This window comes from Harmonia axyridis, chromosome 1, assembly GCF_914767665.1.
Source record: "Harmonia axyridis chromosome 1, icHarAxyr1.1, whole genome shotgun sequence".
Taxonomy (NCBI): domain Eukaryota; kingdom Metazoa; phylum Arthropoda; class Insecta; order Coleoptera; family Coccinellidae; genus Harmonia; species Harmonia axyridis.
The window spans coordinates 83,585,734-83,600,828 of NC_059501.1; the positions used below are offsets into that span (position 1 = coordinate 83,585,734).

Consider the following 15,095-nt stretch of genomic DNA (forward strand, 5'->3'; position numbering starts at 1 on the left):
TATAAATAAGAATTCAGTTCGGATTTTAGCTACCAGTAATAAAATCACCATAAATCATCACGCTATTCATACAGAAAAAAAAAAATTTCTCATTACAACCCACTATGATTTGTTTTACAGAATGAATCTTTGAAAATTCATTAAATTGTTTTTTAGAAAATTGTGGTGGATGCGCTTTACGAAAGCTTTGGAAATTGTTTCTAGAAAACATGAATATTGAAAAATTTTTAAATGGGTTTTGAAAAATCGAAATATTAGACTAATGACTAATTAATATGTATATAGACATCTCAATAACATTAGGCTAGGACTGTTCATCAGAGTGTATATCTGTTATCTGATCATTGTAATATAATAAAAAAAATTTTTAAATGGGTCTTGAAAAATCGAAATATTAGACTAATGACTAATTAATATGTATATAGACATCTCAATAACATTAGGCTAGGACTGTTCATCAGAGTGTATATCTGTTATCTGATCATTGTAATATAATAAAACGTGGCAAGAATGAGTATGTTCATTGTTAAAGATTATTTTCGAGGAACTTGAAGTGGGGAGTAATTATACCACATTGTAAGTAGTTTTAGTTAGCAATAACCTAACAAAACGATAAGATAATAACGCTTTTAGTATTTATATTCATATTTTTTTTCATTTCAGTATAATTATTTCGAAAATGGCTCATTCAATTAAGGTAAGAGGTCTGAAAATTATTCACTTCAACATTGACCAATAATGCCGGTTTCATTTTCCTATTATTCAATTAACTTCTTTAACAGATATGACTTCAATTGCCGACTTCAATTTTTCATTGGAATATAATTTGTAGCCAAACTCGCATTCGGTATTCTTCTACTTTCGATTTCCCTTTTTTCACTGTAGAATATTATGAGGTGAAACTGAAATTATTCGAAAATGAATAAAAGTATTATGGTAAGCCGAGTTCCATCATAGCATAATAAGCCTGACTGTATAGGAATTAAATTAAAGAGAGATTGTAATATGATAATGCAAATAAACTTTTTTTATTCAGGTTGGAATAATTGGAGGGACAGGCATGGACAACCCTGATATCCTGAAAAATAGGTCAGATAAAGAAGTAACTACCCCTTTTGGTTCTCCTTCGGATAAACTAGTTTTGGGGGAGATATGTGGAGTTCCCTGTGTTCTGCTGTCCAGACATGGTAGAAACCACAATATTTTACCTCATCAAGTCAATTATCGAGCCAATATTTGGGCCTTAAAACAAGAAGGCTGTACTCAAATCATCATCTCGACAGCTACAGGTTCACTTCGTGAAGACTACAAACCAGGCGATTTGGTTATTTTAGACAATTTCATTGACAAGTAAGAAATGAGCAAAGAAATTTTCAACAAGATTGAATTTGATTGTTTCATTCAATCATTAATGTTACTCAAATATTTTAGTACTCATGGCAGGCATCAAACCTTCTATGATGGTACTTGCAAAGAATTCGAAGGTATTTGTCATATACCCATGGAACCACCCTATTGTGATAAGTTGAGAAACGTGATAATCAAAACAGCAAATAACATGGATATACCATATCATCCTTCAGGAACTATTATAGCTGTGAATGGGCCACGGTTCTCAAGTAAAGCTGAAAGTCTTATGTTCCGTCAGTGGGGCGTTGATGTAATTTCAATGACAACATGTCCAGAGGTGAAAATATTTGAAATAGTTTGATATCATATTCTTAATATATAAAAAAATTCAGGTTGTCTTGGCTAAAGAAGCTGGTATCAGTTATGCAGGGATAGCTCTCATTACAGACTATGATTGTTGGAAACCAGATGCTGAACATGTTTCACATGAATTAGTTTTGAAGATTTTCAAGGAAAATATTGAAAAAGTTGTAAAACTCATTTGTGCAACTGTTGAAAATATGAAGAAAGAAGATTGGTCCGAGAAAATCAAAGAAAACAAAGTATGAAACTTTTCATCATTTCTGATGTGGAATTGATATAGCTTGAAAACTGTTATAAGCACCTAACTTACATTCACTTTTTTTTTCCAGGAATTTGTTAAGAACAGTATTTGGAAATGATGAAGACTTCATGTGATCTATTGCCAATAAGTTCTTTGAAAAGTATTGAAATTTCATTATGAATAAATATATAATATATTTTTGAATTAGGTATAATACATAGGCCTATAACTTTACTTCCGCCCTTTTTTTCCGAAATTCGAAGCTTTATTATAAAAAACTGGTTATAAATTCATGTTTCAAAGTATTGTCCATCGCTGGCCACTACTTTCTCCCATCTTTCTGGCAGCCTACAAATGCCGCTTTGAAAAAACTGTTCATCTTTTGAAGCAATCCACGAATCGATCCAATTTTTTACTTCTTCATAAGATCTGAAGTGATGTTCAGCCAGGTCATGTGTCATTGAACGAAAAAAGTGATAGTCTGAGGGAGCAATGTCTGGAGAATACGACGGGTGGGGTAGGACTTCCCATTTCAACGTTTCCAAGTATGTCTTTACCTCATTCGCAACATGGGGTCGAGCATTGTCATGCTGTAAAATAACTTTATCTTGTCTCTCGTTTTATTGCGGCCGTTTGTCTTTCAATGCTTTGCTCAAGCGCATTAATTGCGTTCGATAAAGATCGCCTGTGATTGTTTCAGTCGGTTTTAACAACTCATAATACACTACGCCGAGCTGGTCCCACCAAATACTGAGCATGACCTTGGAACCGTCAATATTGGGTTCAGCCGTTGACGTGGAAGAACATGCTTTTCTGCGCTTGCGATTATCGTAATGAACCCATTTTTCGCCTCCAGTCACAATGCGATGCAGAAATCCCTTCCGTCTTTGCCTTGCAAGCAGCTGCTCACAAGTAAACAAACGCCGTTCAACATCTCTAGGCCTCAACGCGTATGGCACCCAATTTCCTTGTTTTTGAATCATTCCCATTACTTTCAGGCGTTTTGAAATGGCTTGTTGAGTCACTCCCAATGATCTAGCCAATTCTTGTTGCGTTTGAGACGAGTCTTGATCGAGTAATGCCTTCAATTCTGCTTCTTCGAAAACCTTCTCTCTTCCACCGCCATGCTGGTCTTCGATGTCAAAATCACCGTTCTTGAAACGTTGAAACCACTCACGGCACGTTCTTTCACTAATAGCGGCCTCACCGTAGGTAATTGTGAGTATTCGATGAGCCTCAGCAGCAGAATTCTTCATATTAAAACAGAAAATTAAAACCTCCCGCAAATGACGAGAATTTGGCTGGTAAGCTGACATGTTTAATCGAGAATAACTTTATGATGCAGAAACAAATAAATCTATTAATTTTTCGATGGTGATGTGTTTACAAATACCATAGAGATAAATACCTACCTTATTGTATGACACCTACTTCTTCTTTTTTTATAACCTGTTCCGTATCGATCTCTTAGTTCAGTAGACGTATTTATGATGTAGACTGCCAGCTATCTCGCCATCTTTTGAAGAGAGTGAAGAAAACGTCCGAATCACAGTTAATCCATAGACCTAATATCAAATATAAGGTCTATGAGTTAATCTGTGTCCGAATGGTCTTCCTCGCCATTCTACTCTGTTATCTGTGCACATGGGGCACAGAACAAGTATATATCTTAGAATTATTGACATCCCGGGTGGTTGTGGAAAATCGAAATTAAGTTGGTACTGGCGCAATCAGTAACATTTTGAATTGCAGATTTCGGGTTGGCATTGGAAATGCCATCGACTTGATCGACAGGAGGTTAGATTTATCTAAAATTTTCAGAAAAAATATCGATTATTTATTGCCCATCCCATTTGGAGTCACCGTGGGCAAAATGCCAACATAGGGCGAGTTCGGAAATTCAAAATTTATTCAGGAGTATATTGAATATATGTATATAAAAAGATTATATATGTTTGAAATTTATATTTGTGATTTTATTCTACTGTTACAAAATTGGAACTATTCAAAAACAATTATTATTTATCTAAAATACCCAATTACAAAAGAACCAGCTAGACCATTTGTGATAAATGAAACTTATATGCTAATTTACAGAATACCTATATGTTGTAAGGAAAATTTCGAAAATTACTGCTTTTTCTTTGAATATTCAAATGATAAAGGTTGTAGCAAGTAGAGGGAAAAAAACATTTTCTCATTTTAGTTCAATCACCAAATCACATTTATTCATTCCTCTTATTTTTCGAATTTTCATAATAAATAAATGTTCACCAACAATTTTCCGCTCTAAAATAATCTCACTTGTGAAATTCAATTTGCCTAAAATTTTCTGAATTGCATTTATATCATTCTCTTTCAACAAAAGAAGATAACAAACACCAGATTCAGAAAGTACATTTGGAAGTTTATCGATGAATTCATCTATTATGTTTCTACCTGAAACTCCTCCTGCCCAAGCTTTATTTATCATTCCCTTCTCATATTCCCCCGGATCAGTAACAACATAAGGAGGATTGAAGATCACTAAATCAAACAAACAATCTTTGAGTCCATCTGTTAAATTTGAATTCAAAACTTCAATATTGCACTGGTTAAGCTGGGAGGTGTTTTTTGTGGCCAGACAAGCCTGATCATTGATATCAATAGCAAAATACACACATTGTTCAAGAACACAGGCCAAGGATGTGATAATCACTCCACTTCCAGATCCAACTTCGAGAGCAAATACTGGCTTTAAATTATTCAAGAATGTAATTTCCAATTCTAAAGCATCTAACATTAGAAATGAATCTTCTCTAGGTTCATATACATTTGAATATGACTTAAGATCATATTTGGCAGTTTTTAGCTCCATTTTTAAATTTCCAAATTTTCCTTCACAGATTTCCTAGATGTTTCTTTCTCAATCTGAAGATGAATTCTGTTTAATCGATCTTGGGCATTTTGCAAGATGTTTGTAAGGACTGTTACTCTCTGTTTAGTATTGTACAACTTCTTAACATAGCTATCTAAATCTATATTTGATAAATACTGAGCATCTATAATTTTTTTTATTTCATCATGAACCGTGTCGATGGAATCCTTCAAAGCTAACTGAGATAATCTGGAATGGATAATATCAGGTTCAATAATTCAAAATTTCAATAGAATGTTTCACCTAGTCAATTTCACTCTTTCATCTAATTGATCTACAGTTGGTTTGATTAAACCCATCAAACCTTCCGCTAAAATATCTCTTGTTGGATTATCGCAAAAATTCTCAGTATTTTCATCGAAGGAGATTCCAGAAGGTGAAGCATCAGAATCCATGACTAAGGTTAAGTTTTCACAAAAAGGATTTGTCCACCTGTCAGCAAAAAAAAAACCGAAGTATGAACTTAGCGGCCTGCATTGTTTTTATTTTAACCCACAGAACACTAAAGGTTTCACCTAAGTGTATTTTACTCCACTCTATGGTAATTGGGTTTATAAATAAAAAATAGGTTGTCTATGTTCTATGGGTTTTTGATAAAATATATATTAACCTAATTGTTACATTGAAAATAGAAATTACAAAACTAGATATACTTGAATTATTGTTTTCAATAATCGAACCTGTCCTTCGAAGGAACTTGAAAATACATAAAATGGGCACTTTAAAGAGAGTGCAGGTAATTTCATCTTCACATTCTGAGATTTCAAAAAATACTTAGGAACTACATTAGTGATACAATTTTTTTAGCAATGGGCCACGTTTGCACGAATATGGCATGTATATGATGCTTCTTGGCAGAACCCTTTCGAATCTGCAAAATTATTGAGAAAACACCTGATGGGAATGCATAAACCCATTTATCACCCAATAAGTAAGTTAGGTACATTCAGTTTAGTTTTGGCCATATCTAAATCGATTTTTCATTTCTAAGATGATTGTGGTGACCACGTTATTGTCATTAATAGTAAAGATATAGCTCTACCTGGAGATGAATGGACAAAAAGAGTATATTTTCACCATACCGGTTATCCTGGAGGAGCCAGTTGGACCCTCGCTTGGGAAATGCACTCAAAAGATCCAACAATGGTAGGTACATTGAATCTGTTTTCTCAGTATCAATTATAATTTCACATCAACTGTGCTTGCAGATTTTGAAGAAAGCTGTTTACAACAGTATGGATAGGAATATTCAGAGAAGGTATACAATGGAAAGATTACATATTTTCCCTGATAACAAAGTGCCTGAACATTTAATGAGAAATGTGTCCAACCAGATCCAACAGCTCAGACCGAAACCAAAAAGATTGGATCATTATGATGAAAACTATGTAAAGCAATTCCCCAAAATCATTGATTATCCATCTAATTACATTATGAGATGAAAATGCAATATTTTGCAGTTGTATTAAATAAATTTCAATTGTAGCCAAGTTGTATGCTACCATTTTCTTTGAAACATTTCCATTTTGTGTTTAGAATAAATGTCAGCAAAAATATTAGATAATTTTATCTAATACGAAAAAGTAACTGATCAGATAAGGAAATAATATAATTCAGGAGAACATTGGTATTCAATGTATATATTATTAGAATTAGATTATTCATAAATTAAAATTACCCTAAAGTTTCATTTTGAAAAGTCGGAACACAGATGTGACTTTCTTGGACAAAAATATATTATATCTCTATGATGAGTATTCTTCATTTACAAAACTAAGTAATAAAATTATTTTCATAGATATTTGTGGAAATTATTTTATTTGATAATAAATTTCCATCAAGTAAAAACCGAATTCACTAGATAAGGATAATAAGTGTGAAGATATATCCAGAACTATGCGGTCTCGTCGTTTTTTGATCATACACACACAACTTAATTGTCTGACACATATGTAGACCAGAGAGCTGTATTGTATGACATTTTCTAACCTCTACTTCATCAACATTAAATTCTTAGAACATTAATCTATATTTTAAGATTAAATTCGATCTATTAGGAATTTTCTTTCCTAGTAAATAGCATATAAAAAATCTTTTAATTATGTCGGAGTTGAGCGAGAGAATTCTACAAGAATTAATCGAAAAGGATTCTATAGACACACTGGAGTTAGCTAAAATATTTGAACAAGATCACCAGAAAATTATAGGTGCTCTGAAAAGTATAGAAGCTCATGGAAACCTTCTGATAGTGGAGCCACAAACTAGAAAATATTTTGAGCTTACTCCAGAGGGAAAGCTTATCGTTGAGAAGGGTAGCCATGAAGCACTTATTTATAAAGCAATACCAGAAAATGGCATGTTGCAAGCTGAAGTCAACAAGTTGCCCAATTCTAAAATAGGTTTTAGTAAAGCTTTAGCCGCAGGATGGGTACAGTTGGATAAAAGTACCGGACAATCTATTGTGAAAAGAAAAACCAATTCTATTGAGGATAATGTCCAGAAAAACTTAATATTAATAGCTGACAATAAATTATCAAACATAAGTGATAAAGAAAAGCAAGATTATAAAAAACGAAAACTGATCCAAGAAGTTACCATTAAAAGTTTCCTGTTAAAGAGAGGGACTGAATTCAGTTTAACTTTACCAAAATTAGAAACTGATTTAACAGCAGACATGATCAATTCGGGAAATTGGAAAAATTTGAAATTCAAAGATTACAACTTTGAAGCTCTGGGTGCTTCTCCTGAGAGTGGATTTCTTCATCCTCTCCTAAAAGTTAGAGCAGAATTTAGACAAATATTTCTGGAAATGGGATTCACAGAGATGCCCACCAATAATTTTGTTGAAAACTCTTTCTGGAATTTTGATGCCCTTTTTCAACCTCAACAGCACCCAGCTAGAGATGCACATGATACCTTTTTCATTTCAGATCCTAAAAATAGCACTGAGTTTCCTAGTGACTATTTGGAAAGAGTTAAAACTGTGCATAGTGTAGGTGGATATGGTTCAATTGGATATCGTTATAACTGGAAGATTGAAGAGGCACAAAAAAATTTATTGCGTACCCATACAACTGCTGTCAGTGCCAGGATGCTTTACAAGTTGGCAAATGAAAAGGAATTCAAACCAACAAAACTCTTCAGTATAGATAGAGTTTTCCGTAATGAAACTTTAGATGCTACACATTTAGCAGAGTTCCATCAAGTTGAAGGTGTTATTGCAGACTATAACCTAAATTTGGGCAATTTAATTGGCGTTATATCGGAGTTCTTTAAGAAACTAAACATAACTCAACTCGAATTCAAACCAGCTTATAACCCCTACACAGAGCCGAGTATGGAAATATTCTGTTTCCACCCAGGTCTTAAGAAATGGATTGAAATTGGTAATTCGGGGATTTTCAGACCTGAAATGTTGTTACCAATGGGATTGCCTGAAAATGTTAATGTAATCGCTTGGGGATTATCGTTAGAAAGACCGACGATGATCAAATATGGTTTTAATAATATTAGGGACTTGGTTGGACCTAGAGTTGATTTGGAGATGGTACAGAGAAATCCATTGTGTAGACTTGATAAGTGAAACATGCATTTTTTTTATTTTTAAAACGAATAAAGATCAAATTTTAGTTAATGGTTTCATTTAGTGTTAGGTAATCTTTAAGATAACTTTACAAATATGGGCTATGATTTTCATCATGCCAATTTCTGTTGTTTTCTATTCCCAAAGATTTAACTAAATAGTAATGTATAGATAGGAAATTTCCATACTACCTAGGGGCTTTTTTAAAGTATGATCAATAGATGACACTGTATGATGCTTGTAACTACAGTGACCAAATAAACCGCAGTGGCGACACGCGTGGTCTCATTTTTGATTGGCTGAGCCTAAATATGGCGGCTTTTTGTTTACATTCTCCGTTTACCTGATTTTTGGGATGTATTCAAAATGAAGGGCCCATTTTATTAAGACAAATTTATTCTATACATATACAGTCAAATACATTCAGGCTCAATAATTTTAATATTGTCAAAGTGTCAGTTCAGTTCAGTCTATAGAATAATAAACACAGATAGAGGGAGCATACGCAATTTTTATCATGTCCCCAACATGGTTAGATTGCGTTGTCGGATTGTGATATATTTTCAAATAAACAATTTTACTATATCGTTATGAATGTATATATTATATTGAATGAAATATATTTATTTGAGTGATTCCCGATTAAATATGCAAATTTGAATATTTGCAATTCGATATTTTTCCTTTATTGACGAATTCATAATAAGCGGAATATTTATTATTTTCTGTATCTATCTGCTGAAATGGAAGGTTTGGCAACTTTTGCTCCGACATAAGTAATTGACCATATTCACCGTCGCCATATTGTTGTGCGACAATACCAACGGAGAAATATTGAGTTTACTAGAAAAATACCGCTAATCTCAAAAATACTATCAGCCATAGAGATTATTCTCCCACTGACTATTTCCAAAAATGGAGCGAAGCCTTCATTTATACACTAGGCCACAGTTAATTTGTTCATAAAACCACCTTTCACTAATGTTTTTATTTCCAAATGGTGAAATTTTTGCGAAATATTGTCTCAAAGAAACCTATCTGGCGTAGCAGCCAGAAAAGGTACACATAAATATCACTTTTAAACTTTATATTGTGGAATTTTTCGAGCAAACTCAATATTTCTTCGTTGGGAACACTGGGTAGTTGGTATTGTCGCACACCAATATGGCGACGTTGAATATGGTCAATTTCAGAATCAATATTGATAACGATGAAATAGAGAGGGTTACTAAAATGCAGGCGTGGATCCACGGGGGGGGAACTGGGGGAACGTTCCCCCCCCAAATGGCCCAGGCACCTCTTAAATTTTGCCGTCCCTCCTAGAATTTGACATACTGAGGTTCAAATAATTACAAGATCAGCAAAAATTTCACCTTCAATCCATTTTGGGAAGACCCATATCTATGAACGGCAAAAAAATGACGTCCCAAAATGGCGCAAGTGTCTGGGGTCCACATTTTCAGTATTTTAAGTATCTAAAAGTTCCCCCCCCCAAAAGTGGGGCCTGGATCCGCGCCTGCTAAAATGAAATACTTAGGATTGATTTTAGACGAGGATTTAAAGTTTCAGTTTCACGTGGATTATATCGCAAATAAAATGTCCAAAAAGGTTGGTTTCATATCTAGAATAAGGGGTAAAATTGATATGAATACGTCACTGATGTTGTTTAGTTTAGATCATTGGTACTTCCTTATGTGGATTATTGCTCGTCAGTTATGTTTAATTTAAATAAAGGTAGCATAGATAAGTTACAAAAAGTACAAAATAGAGGTATGAAAATTATTTTGAAATGTAATAAAAGAACTCCCATGAGAAATATGTTAAATTGTTTGAAATTGATGAGTGTCAATCGAAGGATTATTTATAGAACATTAGATTTAATATTCAAAGCAAGGAATGAAATGTTACCTGAATATATTTGAGTGAAAACCTAAAATTTGCTAATGAGATACATAATTATAATACACGACGTCGAGATAATTTTTACATAGAAAAAGTTAATACTACATTAATGAATAAATCCACATTTAGCAGGGGATTAGTTATCTTCAATAAACTACCTGAAAAGATCAAATATTGTAATAATTATAGAGAATTCAAAAAATGTTTAATGAGTTTTATTTATGAAGAATTTAATTGAATTAGTGGATTACATTTGTATTGTTTTCAATAGCCGAGTGCTAAATAAAGTTTATTATTAGATATTATTATTATCTTCTATTGTCATCGGTTGTTTCACGTCGTTTGGTGCGCTTGAAGTTTTTTTTCTGAATATCTGATATATCTAGGTATTTATTTCAATATATTTTGAGTTAATATGAAACGTTGATTCACTACATAAGGAGTGTGTTATTTGTGGAGAAACTCGCGAATTGAGTGAAATATATTGTTTGATATGTTTTCATTTTTGCGCGCTTCATGTCAAACTTGATAGTTCATGTTGGGGACATATTATGTCATTTTCAGTAAGCAAGTTTGGTCCCTAACGTGAACTATCAAATTTGACATGAAGCGCGCCACTGTGTTTCATTAAGTCACTGTACTTGTAACTCAAAAATAAGGTGCCTTTTGCAGATATGTTCAACTTCAACCAAAATAAAATATTGTCGATTTTGACGACAGAAGGAAAAAGTGTTGGAAACAAATTGTAACTGATATTTGAATTGCATCAAATTAAAAAAAATACCAGAATCGATCGGTAATGTCTAAGTAGGGCAATTATAATTTTACGGAAACAATGATTTAATCCTCATGATTGGATACGTAATTAAAAAAGTTGTCTTTTGAGGTATAGTGAAAGTAGTATAGTAAAGTGAATAAATAAAGTTATAAGATTAGTAAAATAGTACATCCAAAATCACTTGGAGGAAGCCAGAATATGTCGATCATATAACGGTTATCCAAATTTTCAGAAATTTCTTTGGGGTCAGTGGATTCATTGCCTAACCTAACAAATAAACCCCGGTATTTAGCGGATCGCGGTATCCACATCAAAGGGACATCTGGCCAAGCGTTTTTATGGACTAGTGACTTTGGATATACTATACCATTATATTTTCACTTACAATGAATACCGAAAATATTTTAAAAGGTAGGTAGTATCTGGATTATCGATTATGAAAAAAACAAGAATTACAAAAAATGTATTTTTATATATATATTTGTTTCACATAAAATAAAGGAGGTATACATATATGACAGAATATAAATATAAAAACATCTAAATTTGTTTTTTTTTTCATAGAATTTAATGTGCCATTTTGTTTCTTTTTTTTGTCTTCTTTTCCTGCTACCGAAATTCTCAATAGCCCTGGATGTTTGATGTAATCCTGTTGTTTATGTCACGTGGAAATAGTGTTTCCACTTTTAGAATTTCTTTCCCCCGTGCCAATTGTTCAATTTCCCAGAAATTGAAAGAAAGAAATTGAACAAAACTAGATAGTTTGAGAAAAAGGTTTTTTTCATTATTTCAATCCCAATCCAAAAACTTTTTTCTCGAACTATCTAGTGCGCCAATTTCGTTCAATTTCTTTCTTATGACTGGCAGCAGCCGACGCCGACATGTTTCTACTTATCACAATTTTCATCTTTCCTGGGTTGACTAGCTCGTATCTAAAAAAAAAAAAAAATTAATATAAGGATAACATTTTATAATCAGAATTTGAATGAAAATTCATCCGCTTTATAAGTTTCTTGAAATTGAAACAAATAAGAATTTCATCCGTAGGTTAGTAAATTTCAGCATACCTGAAAACCCAGTTGTCTCCGAATTGGTTCACTTGTATCCATTGGCGTAACTAGAGGTCACGGGGAGGGTTAATTTATTTTTTTTATGCCCCTCGTTACGTCTATGTTTGTATCCGAGTCCGAGTTAAAGAATCTGTAATCATTATTATAACATAATGATAATGTTTATGGATAGAAGGTCATCACCTTTTAAAATGAGGTGGCTCTAGTTGTAGTATAATTAATCCTAATTTTCTCATATTATTATTTTCATCTACTTACTTATACACGGTGGACCAGTTTTAGTTTGGCGTCGGATATAACATTTTTCATGAAAAAGTTCATATAATTATATATTATATATATATTTTGCGGTGTATAACGAGTAAATTTTATGTTCATGACTGTGCACAATTTATATTTTTATAAAACTCTACTGTATTATAGAGTTTATTGAATGTATTTTCATGAATAAACTCTCTTATTATTATTATTATTATATCCATACATGCTTCGTTTCTGAGATACAGGGTGTTGAATTATTGAAAAAAAAACTGTTTTTTACTCAGAACTCTAGTATTCTTCATTCCTAAAAATCAAAACAATGATTGTAATAATACTATAGGGTCATAAATAAAAACAATTTTTTCAAACTTCAACAACCTGTATTTCGAAAGCGAAACTTGGTAGGATATATATTTAATTGATTTTTTTTTCATGAAAAAAGCTGTTCTATCGAACGCCAAAGTTATCATACCACCCTGTATATCAGAGGAAAAACTTGCACAATCATATCGTTATTTAGTGAATTTTGAAAGCTCACTTGGAAGATTTCTATAAAATCGATTTCTCCATTTCAGTATCGTGAAGAATTCATTACAGTACTAAAAACAGTGATGTTATGAACTCATTGTTTTCAGTTATATATTTCGTTTTGTGGTTTTCTACACTGACTTCCGATCATATCAAATTTCAACAAACATCAATTGTCAATATAATATAATTTCGAAAGAGTGAAATGATTTGGAATATTATTAGCAATTTCTCTTAATTCTGGTGGTGTTAAATCGATTTCGTCATCAGTCATAATTCACGAATTTAATGCGTAATTATAAAAATTATTTCAAAATTCGAAACGTACGATTCATATAGAAATTCCGTAGGTAATCTGTCAATTTTGGAAACAGTCACACCAACTGCCAAGATACAACAGAAAAGTCACTAGGATGAATAATCTGAATTTTTTATTGAATTTCGACAATACTTAACAAAACTTGACTGAAATAGAGAAAATATCGTCTAATACTCGTTGCAGAAGGCAATTCCAACACTCATTTCGAATTCGTGTTGGAATAGGAGCCCATTCTGCAACTTGTTTTAGAATATAGGTACTATTCAATTCATATGATTAATTATTAAAACATTTGGAAACTCACTCTATGTTCTTGTCCTGCAGCATTTTCATTACGGCAGGTTTTATTTTGGCCTTTCCGTTATCGCTATGTAGCCCCCTGCCAGTAATGATGTGGACCTCCATTTTATGTTTTTGAAGGAAGGGGAGACTTTTGATCTTATGATCAATGAATCTCCCCGCCTCCTCCACTGCCTCATGGGTAAAGAGACGATGTAAATCTAGCGTATTGTCATCCCTTATTTGCATCGCGTTTTCCTTCAGGATGAGCTCCACAGCACTCTTATTAGCGTCAACTGCAAGTTTCTGATGCTGTTTGGAGTGATCAAAACAAACTCTTGCCTGAGCTGGTTTACCTTCCTGGTAGAGAATGGTTCCCCTTTCAGACATAATTTGGCGCTGCTCCCTGTGGTATATAGCATCATTGCGGAGCTTATCGACTGGTTTGGTTGAATTTTCTTCAATTATAAGACGCTGTTGACAAAAAAAACAATAAATGAATAAAAAATCATGAGTGAACGTTAGGCTATTCTACAAAATTCAACTTTCACCTAAGTTCTACAGAGTGGCCACTTTTTTAATGGGATTGTATTGGTAACTTTAAAACCATAAGTGTTAGAAGGTCGGTCAAATGGGGAAAAAGTTGCATTCATAGAAGCATTGTCAAGCAGTTCAAACAAATCATTATTATCAGGGCCGGTTATTGAGATATCATGAGAATAGTTATTTATAATACAAGTGCAGAAGGCATTGATATTCTTCCACGAGTTCAAAATTCAAAAACGAGCCACGAAGTGGCGAGTTTTGGAATGAATGAGTGGTAGAATGAGCCTTCTGTACGAGTATTATACATTATTTTCTCTAATTCATTGCATTTTCATTGAAATTAATGAAATATTTCCATAAATATATTTTAGAGATTTTTGCATTGAAAAATGTTGGTTGGCCGAACTGATTTCTTTAAGGCAAATTGATGAATTGACAGATAAAGCCGTGGCGGAAAGTTCGGAGTACCAACATAGAATAATAAAATATAACCATGAAAACTGTGCGTTTCTGATATATTCTCGCACGATTTTGTTCTACAAGATGTGGAAGAATGAACGGAATAACCACAGAATTAGAGAAAAGTAAATTCTGTCATTTTGAAATTTCTCTTTTCCCACCTTTTTCGAATATTATCAAAAAATGTTCCAAGAATTTGTTATTCGACAGTTAATCATTCTCAATTTGACGTAATCAGATTTCGTATCCAACGTTTTGTACACTCTGGGTCACCCTCAACCTTATTTTTTTCAATACGGACCTGAATATTTCATGACACTTTTCGAAATAACTTTTAACGCTGAATTCAACGGTATATCATGCAATGTCATTCAAAGTTGATTTTCAGGTGATTTTAACCCTTATCCAAATTTACTGGTGTGTATGTAAGAAAAAACAAGTCTATCAACGATATCAATGTTCTGACCCAAATTCATTTGAATCCAGAAAAAAAATCGAG

General features: G+C 33.0%; 5 protein-coding genes across 7 annotated transcripts; 3 read left to right on the plus strand and 2 right to left on the minus strand.

The window, feature by feature from the left end:
• The first annotated feature begins 392 nt into the window (after positions 1–392).
• On the plus strand, positions 393–2,188 carry LOC123688596 (S-methyl-5'-thioadenosine phosphorylase). 3 transcript variants are annotated; one of them, XM_045627184.1, is made up of 6 exons: positions 393–576; positions 664–697; positions 1,037–1,350; positions 1,432–1,687; positions 1,743–1,952; positions 2,043–2,188. In XM_045627184.1, the coding sequence occupies exons 2-6, from the start codon at positions 680–682 to the stop codon at positions 2,070–2,072; spliced, it is 828 nt and encodes a 275-aa protein (XP_045483140.1). In that variant the 5' UTR covers positions 393–576; positions 664–679; the 3' UTR covers positions 2,073–2,188. The 3 variants fall into 3 exon arrangements, with proteins under 3 accessions (XP_045483140.1, XP_045483142.1, XP_045483141.1); XM_045627186.1 differs by lacking the exon at positions 664–697; XM_045627185.1 differs by lacking the exons at positions 393–576; positions 664–697 and adding an exon at positions 782–936.
• A 1,716-nt stretch (positions 2,189–3,904) lies between these two features.
• On the minus strand, positions 3,905–4,811 carry LOC123688600 (methyltransferase N6AMT1). Its single transcript, XM_045627190.1, has one exon. It carries the CDS (start codon positions 4,809–4,811, stop codon positions 4,152–4,154), a length of 660 nt encoding a protein of 219 aa, XP_045483146.1. The 3' UTR covers positions 3,905–4,151.
• On the minus strand, positions 3,905–14,056 carry LOC123688599. The gene is made up of 3 exons (XM_045627188.1): positions 13,617–14,056; positions 5,115–5,303; positions 3,905–5,060 (listed from the first exon to the last, which is right to left on the minus strand). Exons 1-3 carry the CDS (start codon positions 13,979–13,981, stop codon positions 4,814–4,816), a joined length of 801 nt encoding a protein of 266 aa, XP_045483144.1. The 5' UTR covers positions 13,982–14,056; the 3' UTR covers positions 3,905–4,813.
• On the plus strand, positions 5,447–6,361 carry LOC123688601 (39S ribosomal protein L13, mitochondrial). The gene is made up of 4 exons (XM_045627191.1): positions 5,447–5,607; positions 5,679–5,802; positions 5,863–6,017; positions 6,080–6,361. Exons 1-4 carry the CDS (start codon positions 5,584–5,586, stop codon positions 6,311–6,313), a joined length of 537 nt encoding a protein of 178 aa, XP_045483147.1. The 5' UTR covers positions 5,447–5,583; the 3' UTR covers positions 6,314–6,361.
• On the plus strand, positions 6,835–8,500 carry LOC123688594 (phenylalanine--tRNA ligase alpha subunit). The gene has a single exon (XM_045627182.1). The coding sequence runs from the start codon at positions 6,973–6,975 to the stop codon at positions 8,452–8,454; it is 1,482 nt and encodes a 493-aa protein (XP_045483138.1). The 5' UTR covers positions 6,835–6,972; the 3' UTR covers positions 8,455–8,500.
• Positions 14,057–15,095: the final 1,039 nt, after the last annotated feature.

Coding starts and splice junctions, on each gene's coding strand:
- LOC123688599 (XM_045627188.1), bottom strand. CDS start 13,981: ATGTCTGAAAGGGGAACCATTCTCTACCAGGAAGGTAAACCAGCTCAG. Junction 5,304..13,616: donor CTGCAGGACAAGAACATAGA/GTGAGTTTCCAA, acceptor TTTTGCTGACAG/GTGGACAAATCCTTTTTGTG. Junction 5,061..5,114: donor GAAAGAGTGAAATTGACTAG/GTGAAACATTCT, acceptor TATCCATTCCAG/ATTATCTCAGTTAGCTTTGA.
- LOC123688600 (XM_045627190.1), bottom strand. CDS start 4,811: ATGGAGCTAAAAACTGCCAAATATGATCTTAAGTCATATTCAAATGTA.
- LOC123688596 (XM_045627184.1), top strand. Junction 1,351..1,431: donor TTAGACAATTTCATTGACAA/GTAAGAAATGAG, acceptor CAAATATTTTAG/TACTCATGGCAGGCATCAAA. Junction 1,688..1,742: donor CAATGACAACATGTCCAGAG/GTGAAAATATTT, acceptor AAAAAAATTCAG/GTTGTCTTGGCTAAAGAAGC.
- LOC123688601 (XM_045627191.1), top strand. CDS start 5,584: ATGGGCACTTTAAAGAGAGTGCAG. Junction 5,803..5,862: donor ACCCATTTATCACCCAATAA/GTAAGTTAGGTA, acceptor TTCATTTCTAAG/ATGATTGTGGTGACCACGTT. Junction 6,018..6,079: donor ACTCAAAAGATCCAACAATG/GTAGGTACATTG, acceptor CTGTGCTTGCAG/ATTTTGAAGAAAGCTGTTTA.
- LOC123688594 (XM_045627182.1), top strand. CDS start 6,973: ATGTCGGAGTTGAGCGAGAGAATTCTACAAGAATTAATCGAAAAGGAT.